This window comes from Benincasa hispida, chromosome 9 (genome assembly GCF_009727055.1).
Source record: "Benincasa hispida cultivar B227 chromosome 9, ASM972705v1, whole genome shotgun sequence".
In the NCBI taxonomy this organism is placed as follows: Eukaryota; Viridiplantae; Streptophyta; class Magnoliopsida; order Cucurbitales; family Cucurbitaceae; genus Benincasa; species Benincasa hispida.
Window position 1 is genome coordinate 79,917,445 of NC_052357.1, and position 20,424 is coordinate 79,937,868.

The 20,424-nt window shown below is 31.8% G+C and overlaps 1 protein-coding gene across 1 annotated transcript in view; it reads left to right on the forward strand.

The window, feature by feature from the left end:
• Positions 1–3,373, forward strand: part of LOC120084925 ((S)-coclaurine N-methyltransferase-like) — a 12,277-nt gene extending 8,904 nt beyond the window's left edge. The window contains exon 7 of the mRNA XM_039040734.1: positions 3,359–3,373. Within this exon, the coding sequence (XP_038896662.1) occupies positions 3,359–3,373 (15 nt within the window). The remainder of the gene's footprint in view (positions 1–3,358) is intronic.
• Positions 3,374–20,424: the final 17,051 nt, after the last annotated feature.

A 20,424-nucleotide genomic window follows, 5' to 3' on the forward strand; every position in this document is an offset into this window, starting at 1 on the left:
GTGATAATAATAAGAATAAGAATACTAAATATAATATTAGTAATAAACTGAAAAATATTATTATACACACTCATATGTTTTGTGTTTCAAACATTTAAAAATTTAATTCTCATTTATATGTTTTCTTTTTAGAATTCAACAAAGTCATTTTTACATGGTATATATGAAAAATTGAAAACATCGAAAATATAAAGGAAAAAAAGAGACCAAATTAATTTATAAACAATATGTATAAATAATATAAATATACATATTATATTAGATACAATTGAATTTGTAACAAACATATAAACAAATCAAAAGTTAGTTGGATAAATCAAAATTTGATAAAAAAAATAAATTCAAATATAAATTGGAGAGAAAAAACAATAAGTTTTTATTTATTTGGATTAATAAAAAATCCAATAAGTAGTTAGATAAAATCTAAATTTGATAATAAATTATAAATTCAAATATAACTCGGAGAGAAAATGGAAGGGAGTTCCGTTTATTTACAATTACACTCTATTCATAATTCCATTTTCATAAGTTTTCAACAATAACTTATATTTATAACTCCATCAACCACAAAAACCTATGAAAAAATCTAATTAGGCACAACAAAACTAGCAAGATTGCAAGAGTGAATACTTATTTGTTTTTCAAAAAGATAAATTAATGATAATAATAATATAATAAGATGATAGAGAAAAATGTGGAAGAGATTGATTTATTTTAAATCAATTCGTGAAGTGGTTATCAAAATCTACTTTTTATATTAAAAATAAATTTTCAAATTTCAAAAGAGAGAAAAAATGAGGAAGAGATGGTTTATTTTTAAATCAAAATCCTAATTGTAAAGTTATAGGTAAAAACAGTAGTTTGTTAAAGAAAAGAACCACAAAAAAACCTAAATCGATGAAAGCCAAAAACATTATAGAAGATTTTTAATAAAATATATAGATAAAAAGAAGTTTTTTAATAATATATGGATATTTTCAATTAAATTTGATAGAAAATCTGGTTTGAGATAAATTCGAAATGTAGTTAAATAGATTCTAAAAATAATAAAAAATATATAAATTATTTTATAATAATTATTATTTATTAAAAGAAGATAACAAAAAACCCTAAATCTCATCTTCCTCATCTTCTTCAATTAGCCACCCCAAAATCTCATTTTCTCCTTTGCAATCACATGTTTGGATTCCATTATCTTGGCTAAGCTTTTAACGACCACCCTCACCAGGTTGCCGACTTTTTTTAATTCTTCACATATTCAATTGCCAAAACAACTCTACTGGTAAAATCAACTTTGCTCTGGAGAAAGTCCATTGTTGTATACATCCATAAGTTTCTAATGACCCCTATATAGGGTGATTTTTAATTTTGTTTCTGGAATGTTTAGATACTTTTAGAATGTCTAGGCAAAATGTATTTGTGATATTCATGTTGTTTTTTAAGCAGTGTATCTCTACATTTTCATTTGTACTTAATTTTGTTGTTTTTAGGGTAATGTTGTCATTTACTAATTAGTATTTTTTATTATATAAATTCGTTTTGCTATTTTTATAATTTTGAATTTTTTTTGCCATTTTTCCAAATGAAACTTTAAAATTTGCTGTTTCTCTTGTCAGTCCTTCTTTCTTTATAGATTGAAATTGGATACTTTTTTTTTAAAAAAATTTTCTAAGTACTTTCTAAGTAAAAAAACATGAGCTCTATGATAATTGGTCTTTATTTTAAACATTTAATATATATCCACCATAATAATAAGGTGTTAGAGTTTATTTTTAAAGGATTTTGAAAGGTATATATACCCTCGATTCGGCTCGGTTCTGATTGATTTTTTCAAACAAAATCTGATTTGAACTAATACTTTTTAGTTTTCTTTAAATACAAATCAATATGTCCAATTTTGTACTAATAAGTTAAACCAAACCAATGGATTGGTTTGTATTAATTTGGTTTTTCGATCTTTTGTTGTACTGCTATGGTTTTATCTCAACTTTGGTTTGGTTTCTTTTCTTTTCTTATTTTTTATATTTATTTTGTTGGTTCAAAATTATCCATAACATTAATGTTGATCTTCTTGGATGATCGGCCTTTAGGCTTGATGATCTTGTTGGAGGATCGACTTTTGGACTTGTTAATCTTTTTAGATGATCAACTTTTGGGATTGTTGATCTTTGGGTCAAGACTCTGGTTTGTTAATTGGTTTGGATCAGCTCTGGTTTGTTGATCGGTTTGGATCGTCCTCTAGCTTGTTGATCTATTGATTTTGATTTGAGAGCTAGTAAGCATGAATTAGGGAGATCAATTTTTAATTTGTAGATGATGAAAAGATGATTAATTTGATGAAGAAGTCATTGGAGAAGAGATACTCAAATTGTTGAAGAAGAGACGGTCTATTCGTTAGAGAAGAGATGCTCAATTTATTGAAAAAGAGACCATCTATTCATTAGAGAAGATATGCTCAATTTGTTGAAGAAGAGGTAATTTATTAGTTGGAGGAGAGATGCTTAATTTGCTGAAGAAGAGATGATCTATTCGTTGAAGAAGAGATCCTCAATTTATTGAAGAAGAGGCGATCTATTCATTGAAGAAGAAATGCTCAATTTGTTGAAGAAGAGGCGATCTATTCATTGGAGAAGAGATGCTCAATTTGTTGAAGAAGAGGCGATCTATTGGTTGGAGAAGAGATGCTCAATTTGAAGATGTAGCATTCAACTTTAAGCGATTGATGTCTCGAGCTTGAAGGAGACGACATTCATTTGAAGCTTATTTCTTTAAGTGAATGTAGAGAAGTTCAAGTTTTTTGGGAAAGTCTTTTTGTGTGCGTACAACTTGTATAGTCCCGTGCAAAGTAGCGTGCGCCTTCAATTTAATACGTCACCTTCTTACTAGGAATGGATATCTTCAATTGCTTTTGTGCTACCTCCAATTTGTTGTGTTGTCCCAGTAGGAATGAGGATGTTCAATTTGTGGTGTTGCCCCCGATTGGGGTGAACATTTTTAGCTTATTATATTTTTCCTTTAGTAAAAATGATCATTTTAAATTTGGAGTGTCATTCTATAATAGAGATGAGCAATAACAATTTTGTAGTGTTACATTTAGGTAGTTGTGGTACCCTTTCTTTTAAACTTTTTTTTAATGGATTGAATTTAAATTTCTTTAAGTTGCCTACATACCCTTGAAGAAAGGGATCAAGTTATGTCGTAGTTCAACTTTTTTTTTTTTTTTTTTCATCATTCACCTTTTAAGTTCATATTAGCTAGGAGTATCATGTAGTTTAGGCTTTTAAGGTAAGGAGCATTTTTATTGCATTTCAGAAGCTTTTATTTTCATTATAACGTTGATTATCACATTTGTTTGTAGGATTGGTCAATATGATGAGTTTTGGATTCACTGCCAAGGAACCTTCTGTATTTATAACAACAGACAATTTTCTCTTCATGCGTGAATAAACAAGACTATGAATCTTCTCGTCATTGTTTGCTTCACCAAATAATTTTACCTTCAAGGTCTCTTCTTTATTTTATGTTGATCACATGTCACTTTGAGACAATCAAAAGCAGATATTGATGGCCAATTTTTCTTTGATGTGGAAATGGATGTTAAACATTTGTCTTCTTCTTCTATCGTGGCCATACTCAATCCCTGAAAAATTGATGATTGAGTAGTTGAAGGCTTAATACAATCAAAGAGGAAAGACATTTGCTTGATTTCTTTTGAACTGTTGGCTTCTTCAACATTAATATGAAATAAACTTGCAAAGTTTATTTGGTTGCATCTATTTGTTATTACTGCAATATGATTTGATTGAACTACTTCATCAAGGTCTAGCTCAATCTTCTTTTCTTTAGATAATGTTAAAAGTAGCTCTTTTAGGTTGAAGCATTTCCCATCGGATGATTGATAATTTGGTGATACTTACAATAGTTGGGATCATCAACTTTTTTCATATCTTCCGAAAGTTTCCACTCAGGGAGTTTGATCAATTTCATCTTTAGAAGTTGTTCCAGCATATCAGGGATGTCAGAATCTAGACAAGGATAGATTTTTTCTTGTCTTTCCTTCAAAGTTTTGTGAAGCTTTGTATTTTCTATATGCTTCTTAGTTTTCTTGCATTTCCCTTTTGAGAAATGCTTATGAAAAGTAGCATTAACGACAAAAGATTTTTTATGAGTATCAAAATCGTCATTTCTTCATTTATGCCAAAGACTAAAAATTCTATATCTCCTTGATTAGCAATACTCAACTCCATATTATAGGCTCGAGTTGCCAACTCCTTGAATGTACGAGGTTTTATTCCTTGAAGAATGTAAAGAAATCCTCAATGCATATTTTGATAGCAGACACTTCAGTGAGTCGATCCTTGCTGTTGAAGTTTAGAGCTCTCCGACGATTGGTATAGTCGATAACTGGTTCACCTTTTTGCTGCTTGATGATACGCCTTATGTTATAAAAGCGATTGAAAAATTCTCTTTCAAGTTGCTCCATTGTCGATAGTCCCATGCTTGAGATCTGTATACCCATCAAAGGTATTCCTTTTAGCATTCAAACAAATTACTTGATTATAAATCTCCTCTAGCGCTCGCATTGTCACAAGTTTTGATGAAATGAGCTATATATTGTTTGGGATTACCCTTCCCGTTAAATTGTTGAAACTTTGGTGGTTGATAGCCATTCGGCATCTTGAGATTTTCAGTTCTCTTAGTATAGGGCTGAGGATATAAAAGGATATAGAAAGAGAGTTTTGAGCAAGTCCACCATATTGAGTGGAGTTTACAATCGTATCCTAAAGCTGCTGGCCAGATGGCAGATAATAAAGCAATTGAAGCTGAATGCTACGACTAGCCTTCTTGCACAAAGACCTTTCCTTTGTCTTTCATGGTAGGAGTTTGGCTTGATTAAGTGGCATCATGATTTTCTATTTGATTCTTTTAGAGAAGCAATCTCCTGATCTTTTTCTTCCATTGTTCTTAAAAGTATGTCAATCTTCCTTTCTACTTCAACCATTCTTTCCTCGCTAATGTTTACATCAATCATCATGACAGACTCACGTAAGAATTGGATGTTAAGAGCAAGTTTTCCGAACACAAGATCTTCTGCAGTGGCGATATCAACCCGAGCAGAATTTGTCATGCATCTCATCATCTTGTTTGCATTAACACGTGTTTGACTCATTGTGTTATGAAATCAGCAATTAAAGAATACAAAAGAATGTAAAAGAATAGAGAATCAACACACAAATTTACGTGGTTTACTAACAGTGTGTTAGCTACGTCCACGAAATAGAGGGAGAACAATATTATTAGAGAGTGTTTTCTAAATACAAAACGGTGCATTAAGAGAGTTTAGATAGTGCCATTCTCTAAACCCTAGGGTCATAATCATAAAAAATCATAAAAATTAAATATGTTAAATTTGAATTATGAATAGGTTTTCCAACAAATTGTGTGTTGGACTTCTTTGGATGTCATTGTTTCTTAGAGGGAAAATGATGAGAGGTAGAAACCGTCTCGCCTGGCCTGCCAATTTGTTCACACGAGATTTTAACAAAGAAAATTTAATTCATGCAAATGAACTTGATTTTATTGATTTGTAGCATAAATGCTACAATCTCTAATTTTATCCTTTGATTTTTCGCTCGAATGTATAAACTTTAATCCTTAGGCTTGTTGATCTTTTTGGATGACCGACCTTTAGGCTTGTTGATCTTTGGATCGACATCTGGCGGCTTCTGGGTTTTTGGTCTGTTGATTTTGATCTGAGGGCTGGTGAGCTTGTTCTCAAATTGGGGAGATCAATCTTTAATTTGCAGATGACGAAGAGATGATCAATTTGGTGAAGAAGTGACAATAAATTAATTGGAGAAGAGATGCTCCATTTGTTGGAGAAGTGACGATCTATTCGTTGAGGCAGAGATGCTTAATTTGTTGAAGAAAAGACGGTTTATTCGTTGGAAGAGAGATGCTCAATTTGTTGAAGAAGAGAAGGTCTATTCGTTGGAGAAGAGATGCTCAATTTTTTGAAGAAGAGGCGACATGTTCGTGGGAGAAAATATGCTCAATTTGTTGAAGAAGAGACGATCTGTTTGTTGGAGAAATAATCACCGTTACGTATTAACACCGTTTACTGTTAATACTAATTAATTTCACTTATTGATGACCTAGATAACTTGATCTGAATCCTGAGCTATCTATGAACTTTTGTTTATTCGCGATTGTCCCTTGATTTGCATAGATGAGACTAAGCTTAACATCGTTGCTCAATATGCCTCTACATGAACGAACTGATCATATCGTTTATGACACTTTACAACATTTGTAACAATCATAAAGCGGGTCGTATTCAATAATATCTTTAGAAATAGGTACCCAATCTAATCCAAGTACTATAGATGGTTTAGGCTATTTTACTTGAACTTGATCTAGTTTATGTCTACACATAAAGTCCAAGTATTCATTACAATAGCCAAGAGTTTAAAGTTTATTGGATTTAGAGTTATTAAACAATCAACAACATTTGTCTGCATAAACTTCATATATGTTTATTGTTTACAAACTATGAATTTTAGGATATACAACCCAACAAACTTCCACTTGGACTAAAACTCATAGTGGGTTACAACAAAGTTGAGTGCTGTGAGAGAAAACAAAATACAATAAAATAGGGTATCCCATACCCACAATTTTGATGCTCAATTTTTTGAAGAAGAGACAATCTGTTCGTTGGAGAACATATGCTCAATTTGTGAACAAAAGATAATATATTAGTTGGAGAAGTGATGCTTAATTTGTTGAAGACGATCAAATTATTGAAGTCTTATGGTTTTTGAATCTTCTGAATTCTGAATGGTCAAATTCTCTTAATTCTCTGACTTACGAGTTTCTGACTACCTTAATCTTTGACTGAATCCCTCAATGAATCCATGAAATAAAGGATGACCTCTCTATTTTTATAGAGTTTTGGGAGGCTCTATATGGGCTTAGATCTGATTGACATTAGGCACAACTTTTGGGCTTAGACTTAGATTAATCTATTTATAAATAGATTTTTATTTAAGTTTGACCAAATTTATTTTTGGGCTAACGAGAGAAATAGAAAATTTTAAATTTTTATTTAGAAAAATGGAAAAAAGGTTTCAAAATTATAAAAATAGAAAAATGGATTTTTATAATAGAAAATACTAATTAGTAAATGTCAAAACTAAACTAAAACAACAAAATTAAGTTTAAACGAGAATGCAAAGATACACTGCTTCAAAAATAACTCGAATAATACAAATACACTCTACCTAAACATTTTAGAACCACAAATATACCGTATCTAAATATTCTAGAAACAAAATGCTTCCAACTGCCTATAGAACGCACGTATGCTGAGAAAATGATGACCAGGCGGTGGGGGTCGTTAGAAACTTATGGATATCTACAACGATGGATTTCCTCCAAGGTGAGAAAGAACAAAATTGTTTATATTAGTGAAGTTGTTGTTGCCAAAGGAGTATTTGAAGGAATTACAACTCCATGACGATGTGACTGCTGAAAATATGATTACATTTGATACCAAACCAGTTGTAGGGAGTTTCATCGTATTCATTCCATGTGACCATTTTGCTTATAGGATCTTGAAAGCCAACTTTAAATACTATCAATCCCAGAACATCATTGTTGAAAATGATATTCAAAGTAAAAACAAAAAGCAGGAAACATGTGTGAGCGAAAAAGGTCGGCGACCTAACGAGGGTGGTTGTCAAAAGCTAACTATGACGATGGAATTCAAGAAAGAGTTACTGAACCAATGATCGGAGACATGAGATTGAGAAGGAGAAAAATAGATTTTGGAGGACGGCTAAATGAAGAAGATGAGATTTTTTTTTTTTTTTTTTTTTTTTTTTTTGCTATCTAATAATAATAATAATAATAAACTGAACAACAAACATAAAAAAAAATTGAAAACACTTAAATTTTAATTCCTATTTGTATGTTTCTTTTTAAGTACAACAAACCATTTTTACGTGTTTCTATATGAAAAATTGAAAACATAAAAAATATGAAAAAAATCAAATTAATTTGATAAAAATGTACAGAGATTAAATTAATTTGATAACAATATGTATAAAATAATGAAAAAAAATATTTAGATACAATTAAATTTATAACAAACATTTAAACAAATCGAAAGGTAGTTAGATAAAATCAAATTTGGTAATAAAAGATAAATTCAAATATAAATTGAAGAGAAAAATTAGGAAGTTTTTGTTGATTGTGATTAATTTGATAAGTAATTAGATAAATCTAATTTGATAATAAAATATAAGTTCGAATATATTCGGAGGAGAAAAATCAGGAAGGGAGCTCGTTTATCTACAATTACACTATATTCATAATTCTATTTTTATTTAAGCTTCAACAATTACATTGTATTTATAACTCTATCAACCACAAAACCTATGAAAGAAGCCTAAGAGACATAGTAAAAACAAAGTGAACACTTATTTGTTTGTCAAAAGATAAATTAATGGTATAATAATATAATAAGATGATAATGAATAAAAGGTGATTAAAAAAATATAGAAAATGATAAAATTCAAATGAAACATAGTTTGTTTGATGATAATATGTATAAGGTATTAAGTAAAATCCTAATCAGGATAAAAAAATTTTAATCCGAATTTAAAATAATAAAAAATGAATAATATAATGTAAATCTAAAGATATATTATAAATTAAAATCAAAATGATGATAAATAAATTAAAGATTGATTAATTCTGAATATTTTCGAGGAGTGGTTAAATCAAAACAGATATTAACCGCCAATTCAAATTTCAAAATGGGAGAAAAATCCGGCACCTTTATCTCTTGAATCCGTTAGGTTAAAGTCTCATAATCAACGATTCCATTTATATTATATCTTTATTGAGCATTGATACACGTTCTCATAATAGACGATTCCATTTACACAATAATGATTCCATTTACATAGTATTTCTATTGAGAATTTATACACCATATAATAATTACACAGTACTAAAAAAATGTTAATCGATCATATCAAGGGCAATTTGGAAACTAAAAAATATATGTTATGTGCGCGGTAAGCTTTTGCCAAAAATCTTAATATTTTCATTTTTTTGACAAAAATAAAAGAGTACCACCTAATTTTGCTATTTTCTCCAATTTTCCTTCATTTTAATAAACCTCCGGCTGACCTAGTTCTGGGCCTAATTGCCACCTAGCATAATTTGATTGGACGAGCTAACGTGGCTCGATGGATCAATGTTTAGACAAGTGGTGTCATTTAATTTGCCAATTTTCATATTTTTAATTTTAACTTGGGGACACATAAATTTATAATTGGTCTAAAATTTATTAATTATTAATTTAAATTAATGATGTAGTAATTTGTAATTAGCCAAAATTTCTGAATCTAACACTACCTTTATAATCAAAATATGGTTTTGAGATCGATAACTTTTTTTATTATTTTATTATTTTTTATGTTTTCAATTCTAGTGAAAGATGTCCTAATATGACATTTTCGATACATGAAGGTTACCGTCTACCTCTTTAGTTTACCTTACTCGTTTACTTATATTTTCTCGGACAAATTTTCTAATTTTAAAATTCTAAAACCAACTTTAGAATATAATATATAGTTTATGATTTACTAAAAGTTGCATAACCCTACTATTAGAATTATAATTTAAAGTAATTCATTAATGTTTTCATCTTCCTCACTTACTATTATTACATTTTATTGATTTAAATATCTATTCATATTCAGAATTTTATTTTACTTTTTGAAAATACTGTTCAATTTTAGTTTTATTTCTTTATTTGTTAATTTTATTCAAAATTCCTCAGTTGCAACAGGTTGTAAAATATCTAGTTATAATAAAGAAGAAGAAACTGTGCCAATCATTTTGGATTAAGCTTAAGCACTGAAGTGACGACGGAGCTTATACCGATGGCAGCCCACGCCGCCGCCGTCCGTCTTGCATTGGCTTCTCTCAAATGGAATTTGCTGCCGCACTGTAATTCCTCATCTCTCTGTCTCTCTCTGTAATTTATTAAAGGAGATTTAAGTAGTAATCAAGTTTAGATTGAAGAGATGCGTTTAATTTTGCCTCTTTCTACAGCTTTAAAGGAAATGCCAATAGCAATTAAGACTGATATTCCAAAAGCTCAAAATGGGAAAGAATCTCAATTATAGGTAGTGAAAATATTATTTTATGAAATTATAAATAAAAGTGATTGGAAGATTTTTTTTTTCCTTTTAGATTTGAAACGTTTCATGTTGGATTAGAGAAAAAATTTTAGGCCCTTTAGTAACTATTAAGTTTTTTTGTTTTTGAAAATTATGTTTATTTCATCCCCATTTCTTATAGTGATTTACATCTTTTCTAAGTACAATGGTTGAATTCTTAACAAAATTTCAAAAACAAAAACGACTTTTTTAAAGTACTTTTTTAGTTGGCTTGATTTTTTAAACAATTAGTGAAAAGTAGATAGCAAAGAAGAAATTTGGAGGTGAAAGTAATATCCATAGCTTAATTTTAATAAACAAAAACAAAAAAACAAAAATTATTAGTTTTTTTTAAAGTATATATATCCCTTAAAATATATGGGATTAAAAATAAAAAAATTTATAAATCTATTGAACGTTGTTAAAGTTCTAAGATTTTACTAAATATAAAACTTAAAAGTTCATAGATCTATAGGAATCTGTTAGATATTAAATTTATCTTCATCCATCAGTCTTTTGGATTAATTGGTGATTTAAAATGGTATCAAAGTTTCTTCTCAAGGTCTTCTGTTCAAAAACTCTTGCAAAGTTGAATTTTACATCTGACAAAAGATTCAATTCTTTTTATATTTATTGAATATGCAAAGGCTTATTTGGATATAAAATTGAGATTTAAATACTATATTAGTCTCTGTTTTTGTTTATTTTAGTCCTTACACTTTCAAATTGTTCATTTTGGTTCATATATTTTCAACTTTGGTTCATTTCGGTTCCTATACTTTAAAAATGCTCATTTTAGTCCTTGTACTTTTAATTTTTGTTCATTTTGGTCGTTATACTACTTAAAAAATTGTCATTTTAGTCCCTTCGTTTTCATATTTAAAGGATAAAACTTTTTTTTTTTTTTTTTTTTAAGTGCAATGACCAAAATAAACATTTTAAAAGTATATGGACCAAAATGAAGTTGAAAATATAGAGACCAAAATGAACAAAAACCAAAAGTACAATTATCAAATTAGTATTTAAACTTAAAATTGAAATCTTAAAATTATATTAGACGTAATTTTAGAAATTTAGAGATCTATTAGATACATACGTGTATAGATGCAAACATACAATTTCATGACTAATATTTTAAGCTTGTATATATATCATTATTACAATTATGGTTTTATTGGCAGCTAAAAAAGATATTTATAATGACAAGTTTTCCTGTCCATAAATATCTTTTACTTGTCATTTATTGACCGTCAACTAATTTAAAAACCAAACTCTAGATGGAAACATTCGAGTTTTTGTGTCAATAAAAGGATGAGTGTTTACAGTTTATTGCGTCAACTTAAGTATAAACATTGATTTTTCTCACAAAACATTTATTTAACGTTTTATAAGTGTCGATGTATGTATCTTTTAGTTGATAATAATTAATTCTAAAATGTAAATAAAAGTTTTACTAATGGTTTTAAATTTTTATGAGGGCCATCTAAACAAAAAAAAAAAAAAAAATATATATATATATGCATTGATAAAGCTCAAATTTATAGTGGTGTAGATATGAATTTGTGCCCCTATCATGAAGATTTGTTCCGACATGAATCTGTTGTTACAGTTGTTATTTCAATGACAAGTTAAGTAGCTTGGAGGACGCTGAAGAGGCAATGCTACAAATGTACTGTGAAAGGTCAGAACAGAAGGATGGTCAACACCGTTCTTGATGTTGGATGTGGCTGGGGTTCGCTCTCATTGTATATTGCCCAAAATTATAAGAATTGCAAGCTAACAGGAATTTGCCATTCAACCATACAGAAACATTACATTGAAGAGCAGTGCCGGTAATTACTCTTGTTTTGACTAAGAATTTCTCTCAGCATCATTACGGTCCACTGTCTCGTCGTCGGTAACCTACACAATCTGTGCGGTCGTTAGTACACTGATGGTACTGGTAAGTCGCTCACACCTATCAAGCTTAACAAGTAATAACTCATGACATGCCAAATTCAAACCTCCATTCTTTAAGTCATGCAAAGCAAAGATCGTGTAACATGAACTAAAAATTTAGAAGTACTTTCTAAAGCAAATTAAAACAACCATGAATACTTATAGGGCTAATTGCATAAATAGAATTCAAGCCCAAAATAATAAAATATGTAGTACAAGAATAAAATAATTGCATATATAAATAAAAATGGTAAAAGACTAAAAAAACTCATGCCTAGCCATCATTTTGCTCGCTTCTTCCCAATTTTTTCAAATTAAAAGAGATATCAGTGATAGCCATTGATAGCTGCTATCAGCTGCTGGCTATCACTGATAGCTTCTATCAATTGCTATCGATGATAGTTGCTATCAGCGATAGCTTTCAATTTGAGAAAAACTAATACAATCTTGAAATATTTGCTTTTAATTTACTATTAATTATCAGTAGCTATCATTGATTCACTTTCATCAATTGGAATCAACCTTGAAATATCAATTGTAAGGCTATCAATGGCTATCAATGACAGATTTATAAATAATGATCAACTTTGAAAGAAGACCAACAACTTTGAAAGAAGACCAACAACTGTGATTACCATAGTACTACCACTAATAATCTTTTATCATGACTTTTACTAATAGCAACTATTAGTCGCTACTGATAGACTTTCATCAATTAGACTCAACCTTGAAATATTAACACTTAAGGCTATCAATGATAGACTTCTATAATCGGTTATCATCTTTGAAAGAAACTCGATATATAGATATTACCTAAGTTCTATCACTGATATCACTAATATCACTCATGTTGTGGTTATTAGTGATAGCTTCTTTCATTGATAAGATTCTATCAATGATCTCACCGATATCATGCTATCAGTGATAGTTCTCTATCATTGATAACGTGCTATCAGTGGTAGCTTCTATCATGATAACGTGCTATCAGGTAGCTTCTATCATTGATAACATGCTATTAGTATTAGCTTCTATCACTGGTAACATGCTATCAGTAGTAGCTTCTGTCAATCATAGCCACTGAACATCTTTTTGCTCCTTGTCCTTCCCAAACATTTATAAGTCACTTTTCTTTTTGATGATAGCTTCTATCACTGATAAACATGCTATTAGTGATAAATTCTAGGCATTCTACTTACATTTTAGTTCGAGATTCAACTTTATTAATTAAATTCACTAAGTTGGCTATCAATGATAGATTTCTATAAGTAACTATATATATGAAAATATAATAAAAGATTAAGCTATAAATGATAGAAAAACTATCGAGTATTCAACCATCTTCCATCGAGTCATCGAGTTTCGTTTGATTCATCTTCCATCGAGTTAAGGCAATCGAGTAAAGAGCATCTCGAGCGTCGAGGATCGTGTATTGACCATCGAATGTCGAGGAGCAAGTATTAAACAGAAAAACTTGACGCGCTTGTTCTTTTTTCTGGATTTACCGTGATCCATCTGCACACTTTGCGATGATTTCCTGTTGGTATAAATGAGTTCAGATCTTCAGAAGATGCGAGGAGAGATATCATTTTTTTTTAGAAAATCCATCATTCTCTAGAGAGAAAAACTTAGAAGAAGAAAAAACCATTTTTTTAGAGAGAGATTCCGATTTCCAAGTACGATTCTTGTAATTTTCTGTGAGATTGAGTCGATTTGTACTCAGACTTGTATCAACATGCAACTATCAATGGAATGCTTAAAGAACTTCAATCTCCATGAGTAGGTAAATCTTTTTCTTGGGGTACTATGTAATTAGGCATTTTCTTGAGACTTTTCTTGAATTTTCTTTCATATAGTTACTTTCTTTTGAATGTTCTTGCTGAGATTTAGAATAAACTTGATTAAGATTGAATTGAAGAATCAAGATTAATCAATTTTTGTATGCAAAAATTACATGGTTCTATAACAAAATTGTAATTGTAGTTGCAAGAATTAGTAGTCTTAATAGAAAATGTGGACTTCTTTTCCTCTTTTCTTTAAAAATTTATTAATTCAGAACATTCATGTAATCAATCTTGAATTTTTCAATCTTTTGATTTCAAGATTGGAATAGTTAAGAAAACCCATGAGTTCAATACAATTTAGGGATTAGTTGTGAAATGTCTTTAGGAAACAATTAAGACCTAGTTTAGGGTTAATTGTGAAATTAGCCAACTAAGGCCTTAGGAATTTATTCTTAATAGTCAATTTTTAGGCCAATTATTTGCAGTTCTCTTAGGATTGACCTCTTACTTCCACTAATACTATGTGTTAGTCCTAGTTGTAGTAGAGTTTAAATAAATTTCATTTATTTTGGGTAGATAGAATTAACGACACCTACTTTATACCGAACAAATTGACACTATTGCCGGGGAACCGTGTAATTGGCCTTTTAGAATTTTGAATTCCTTCTAAGAAGAAAAATAAAATAACAATAATAAAAAAAATCATTAAAAAATAGTTAGTTCATTTTAAGCTTTTCTTTTGTGTATGACCCGCTCCTCTCGGAGTTTGCTTTGTGATTTGATTTTAGATATTGACCGTGAGGAAAGAAGATTACTAAGGGAAAGAACTAGAAGAGAGAAAGAAGAATTTGAAGAGTTTGATCAAGAAGAAGAACAACCACAACCAACCACCATGGGCGAAGCAAGAGAACAAACTTTGTCTGAGCTAGTGGAATCGGATTATAATCAACAACTTCTTTGCATTGTATACTTAGAGACAACTGTCCCATTTAAACTCAAACCGGGACTAGTACATTTACTTCCAACTTTCAGAGGGCAACCCAGTGAAGATCCTCACAAGCACATAAAAGAGTTTCACCTTGTTTGTGATGGGATGCGTCCTCATGGAGTGACACGAGAGGCAGCTCAACCTTAGAGCCTTCCCCTTCTCCTTGAAGGATGTGGCTAAGGATTGGCTATACTACCTACCAATGGGTTCTATTACTACGTGGAGTGGGTTGAAAAAGAAATTTTTAGAAAAATTCTTTCCGGCATCTAAATCTCATAACATAAGAAAAGAGATTTATGGAATTAAACAAAGTGTAGGAGAATCTTTGTATGAATATTGGAAAAGATACAAACAGTTATGCGCATCTTTTCCACACCATCAAATTTCTGAGCAATATCTAATTCAATACTTCTATTCAGGTTTAATCCCGTCTGAGAGAAACAATATAGATGCAGCCGCCGGTGGAGCTCTAGTAGACAAAACAACTGATCGAAGCAAGCCAACTCATATCAACCATGGCGGAGAACTCTCAGAATTTTGGGACAAGGACTCTTGATAACTTTGTTGTTCCATCTAGTGAGGTAAGTGAGCTTAGATCACAATATCTAATCTAGTGTCTCTTTTTATTCAGGTAGCCCAATGAGGCCTTCCTCAAGTCAAACCATGTGGAGCATGTGGATTAGTTGGTCACAATTCTGAGGCTTGCCTACAAGCCTAAGTCAATGCCATTGGTGGATTTCAGAGAAAATACGACCCCCATGGACAAACATATAACCAAGGATGGAGAGATCATTCCAATTTCAAGTGGGGATCTCAAGGGCCATATGAGAACTGTAACCCACCATCTTCCTCAAGCTCCACAGGTATGTCTTTAGAAGACGTAGTAAAAACTCTTGCTAACCACTCATTAAAGTTTCAACAGGACATTCAAAATTTGCAAAAGGATAACATTTAACTTCATCAAGAAACCAAGCAACTTCAACAAGACACTAAATCCTTTTAATAAGAGACTAGACAAGGCTTAACAAACTTGTTTACTTAAATCACACAACTTGCAACTGTGGTAAGCAAGCTTGAGAGTAAATCTTCTGAAAAGCTTCCCGCTCAACCGGAGCATGCAAACGTAAGTGCGATCACTCTAAGAAGTGGTAAGAAAATCCCCTCTTCATCTCAAGATGCAACCCCAGTTCAATCTTCTCCCAAGAGGCAAGAAAATGTAATGAAAGAATAAAAGAGTAAGGTAAGTGAGCCAAAAGAGACTCCTATTTTTCCTAAGGTATGTGGTTATTCTCCCCTAAGATAGAGCCGTATGTACCGAAGGCACCATTCCCTAGTAGACTAGCGAGACCTAAGGTAGAAGATGTTGACCATAAGCTAATTGAGATGTTAAAAAAGGTACAAATTAATATCCCTTTGCTTAATGCAATTCAACAAATACCTAGGTATGCTAAATTTCTAAAAGACCTATGTACTAAGAAAAGAAAAGGGAAGGAAGAGGAGAGAATAACTGTTAGCAAGATCTACTTTGCTTAAAAAAGATATGCCTAAAAAATGTAGAGATCTGGAAATGTTTACCTTACCATGCAAAATAGGAGATTGGATAATCACTCATGCCATGCTAGACTTAGGTGCATCAATGCCCTTTCATGTTTATGAAGATCTAAAATTGAATGGCCTATAACAAATGAATGTTTGCATACAACTAGCGGATAAGTTATATATTCAACCCTCAAGCATTGTTGAAGATGTTTTATTGAGAGTTGGAGAATTAATCTTTTTTTGTAGATTTTTACATTCTAAAAATGGATGAACCTTACTCTACTTCCTCTTCTAATAATCTACTTGGAAGACCTTTCATGAAAACTGCAAAAACAAGAATAGACGTAGATAAAGGGTCTTTATCAGTAGAATTTGATGAAGAGGTAAAATCTTTTAATATATATGATGCAATGAAATTTTCAGAGGAATACTTGTCCCTTTGCTCTATAGACACATGTGATATTTTTGATGAATTGTTATTGAATATAGATGAAAATTTGGATTGTTTGGTTAGCCCCTCTATTGATCTTGATGACGATGACTCTTTGATTGATTATTTTTTTACTTCTAATGAATTGGATTTGAATGATAAATCTTCTAATAATGATGTCGTTGAATCTCAGGTAGAAGGATCAAGCTTAAGGCTTTCCTTTCACACCTCAAATATGTCTTTCTTAGAGATGAAAAAGCCTTTTCAGTGATCATATCTAGAGAACTCACATCTTCTCAAGAATGCACATTGGTGGAAATCTTGAAGATCTACAAAAAAGCAATTGGTTGGACTTTGGATGATATCAAAGGGATAAACCCATCCCTTTGCATGCACAAAATAGTTCAACCTCAAAGAAGGCTAAATTCAACCATGAAGGAAATTGTTCACAAAGAAATTCTTAAACTTCTTGAAACCGGTATAATCTACCTAGTTCTAGATAGCCAATGGGTAAGCCCCATACATGTGGTACCAAAGAAGACCGACCTGATTATTGTGAAGAATGAAAAAGGTGAGATGATTCCAATGAGAGTGCAAAATGGTTGGAGAATGTGCATAGATTTCAGAAAACTAAACGAGGTAACAAAAAAGGATCACTTTCCTATTCCTTTTATTGATCAAATGGTTGAACGGTTAGCTGGGAAGCCATATTTTTGTTTTCTTGACGGTTTTCTGGATTCTATCAAATACCTATAGCACAGAAGAACTAAGAAAAGACTACCTTTACTTGCACATATTGTACTTATGCATTTAGAAGAATGCCATTCGAGCTATGTAACGCCCCAGGTACGTTTCAAAGATGTATGATGAGCATATTCTCTTATTATGTTGAAAAATGCATAGAAATTTTCATGGATGATTTCACTGTGTATGGTAGTTCTTTTGAAGATTATTTGCACAATTTGAGTTTGATTTTGAAAAGATGCATAGAAACAAATTTAATTTTGAATTATGAAAAATGTCAGTTTATAGCTTCTCATGGAATAGTATTAGGAAAACTTGTATCATCTAAAGGCATAAAAGTTAATAAGGCTAAGATGAATGTCATAACTAACCTTTCCTATCCTGAAAATATTAGGGAAGTCCACTCTTTTCTTGGTAGTGCAGGATTCTACATGAGGTTCATTAAAGACTTTTCCAAAATTGCACTGCCTCTATCTAGCCTTCTTCAGAAAGATATCGTATTCAATTTCAACAAAGAATGCAAGGAAGCTTTTGACACACTTAAGGAGAAGTTGACATCAACTCTAACCCTTCAACCACCTCGATGAGACTTACCATTTGAAATCATGTGTGATGCTAGTGTTGGGGTTGATGCTCTAAAATCTCATGTCCTATAGTTTGTATAAACGCTTGTGTTGTTAATATATGATATTTACTTCACATCTTGTATTTTTGCTCAGTCACTTGTTTTATTTGTTTACCACAAACCAATAAACATAAAATCCCTGGTTATTTGTATGTGACTCAAGCATGTATGTGGTGACATACAAGTAGATCATGTCTTGAGTGATAACCAAAATGGTCTATAAGTAATATGGATATAGGAGGGAAACCTTATCCTGGTAACGCTATGGATGCGGCCCGCTTTGTGGAATGGTTACACTTGTCACAGATGGTCTAATCCTGATCATTCGTGTTGGGGACATGCACGAGGGGGGGGGGGGGGGGGGAGGAAGGGGGCGTCCTATACAAAGAGTTTGTATAAGACTTGGCACGAAGTGTAAACGTCTCGTTATATAACGCTGTTCATGACAGAGACTTCACTTCACTAGGATGACCATAGGTAACATGACCTCAATCCTGAGTGAGTTAGGAACTCCTGCCATTGAGGATGTTCTTTGATTTGTATGGGTGCGAGTGGCCAGGTCGCCGATTCAAACCTACCATTTTGGGGATTCTTCTTATTTGGGAGCTTGAGAACTCAGTTACACAAGATGAAATTCACTCCTTCACCGAGGTAGGGGTAAATAGATAGATGGCTCCCTTAAAGGCTGATTCCGGGGCTTGAACGATGTGGCACCACACACCTTCTCTTGGCCCGTAGGTGATCACACATAGTTGGACTATGTTGTATTGTTCATTAGAGAAATCAGTGGTACTTAAGGAGTGAGATGTAACTATAGGGGCAAAATGGTAATTTGGCCCAACTTTACTTATGAGCATTTGTGAAGGGTCATCGTACTCATGATTGGTTATATCCGGTGGACACAGAAATATATCTGTAGTAAGAAGAGTTCAGCTGTTGGTCTTTAGTGGAATACCTGATAGTTAACGGATGGTGGATCTCGTGGCTAAAGAGTTTAGTCAGCTATTCACGTACCATTGAAGCTTCGAGCCACAGGTCCATTAGATCCCCTGGATAGCTTGGATAAAGTTGATAACTAGTATTTGGGTTAATTTGAAATGTTCAAATTGACAAGAGGAAGTTCGATTATATATGATAAATTTGGATTGGTTAATTATATTTGATATAATTGGCTAAATGTATGAGATACATTATTTTGGAGGAAATTAGATATAAATATGATTTATATCAAGTAGAGGAGAAAATACTATAGTAGATATGTGATATCAAACTATAGGATATAAATATAATATGATTATATTTATTAATTAATTAATTGGTTAATTATATGATAATTAATCCAAAATTCACGTTCGAACGTGGGTTAGTGGGCAACGTCGATTATGGTAACCGATGAGTTAAAATGAAAAAGTTTTTCATTTTTGAATCATTCAATCGATCATCCGTCAATTCGCCCAAAAAGAATTTGGAAGCGCGCGTTAGTGAAAGTAAACGATCGCTCGAGAGCCTATACGATAGTTGCTCTTTGTCTAGACGATCGTCTACCTTGAGCTAAACGATCGCACGCTATTTCCTACACGATCGGATAACTTCTCTAAACTATCGTATAGTGTGTCGGTTTTACTAAACGATCGTGTTTCCTAAATGATCGTTCAGTAAATTCTACACGATTGTATAGCTCCTCCTAAACGATAAGCACTTCTGCTATGCGAAATCATTATTTTCCCTCCAACTTGCTTATTGCCTACACGATTTTTGTTTCCTGCTTCCTCTACCAAATTCACAAAAGCCCATCCTTTGGGTTTTTCACTCCAAGAATACCTGGGGCTCTTTAATGGTGATGTCATCCTCATTGCGATCGTGAGTTCGCGTTGTTCGTTCTGCTGCAGTCGACGTTTCCGCCAGGGGTTGGTAGATCGCATGAAGGGTTTCCACTGCATTGGAGTTCCAGAGTGTGAAGATTGTCTTCAACTGGTATGGAACTCTGTCCCTTTGTTATTTTGTTGTTCGTAGCATGCCGTTAATTAGAGTTTATTTGCATAACTGTATGTGTTGAATGTATAATGTTATATTTCAGTCACGGTGAGATCGGAGCAATCCGAACGCGCTCATGAAACTCTTAGATATGAGATCCTTCAATT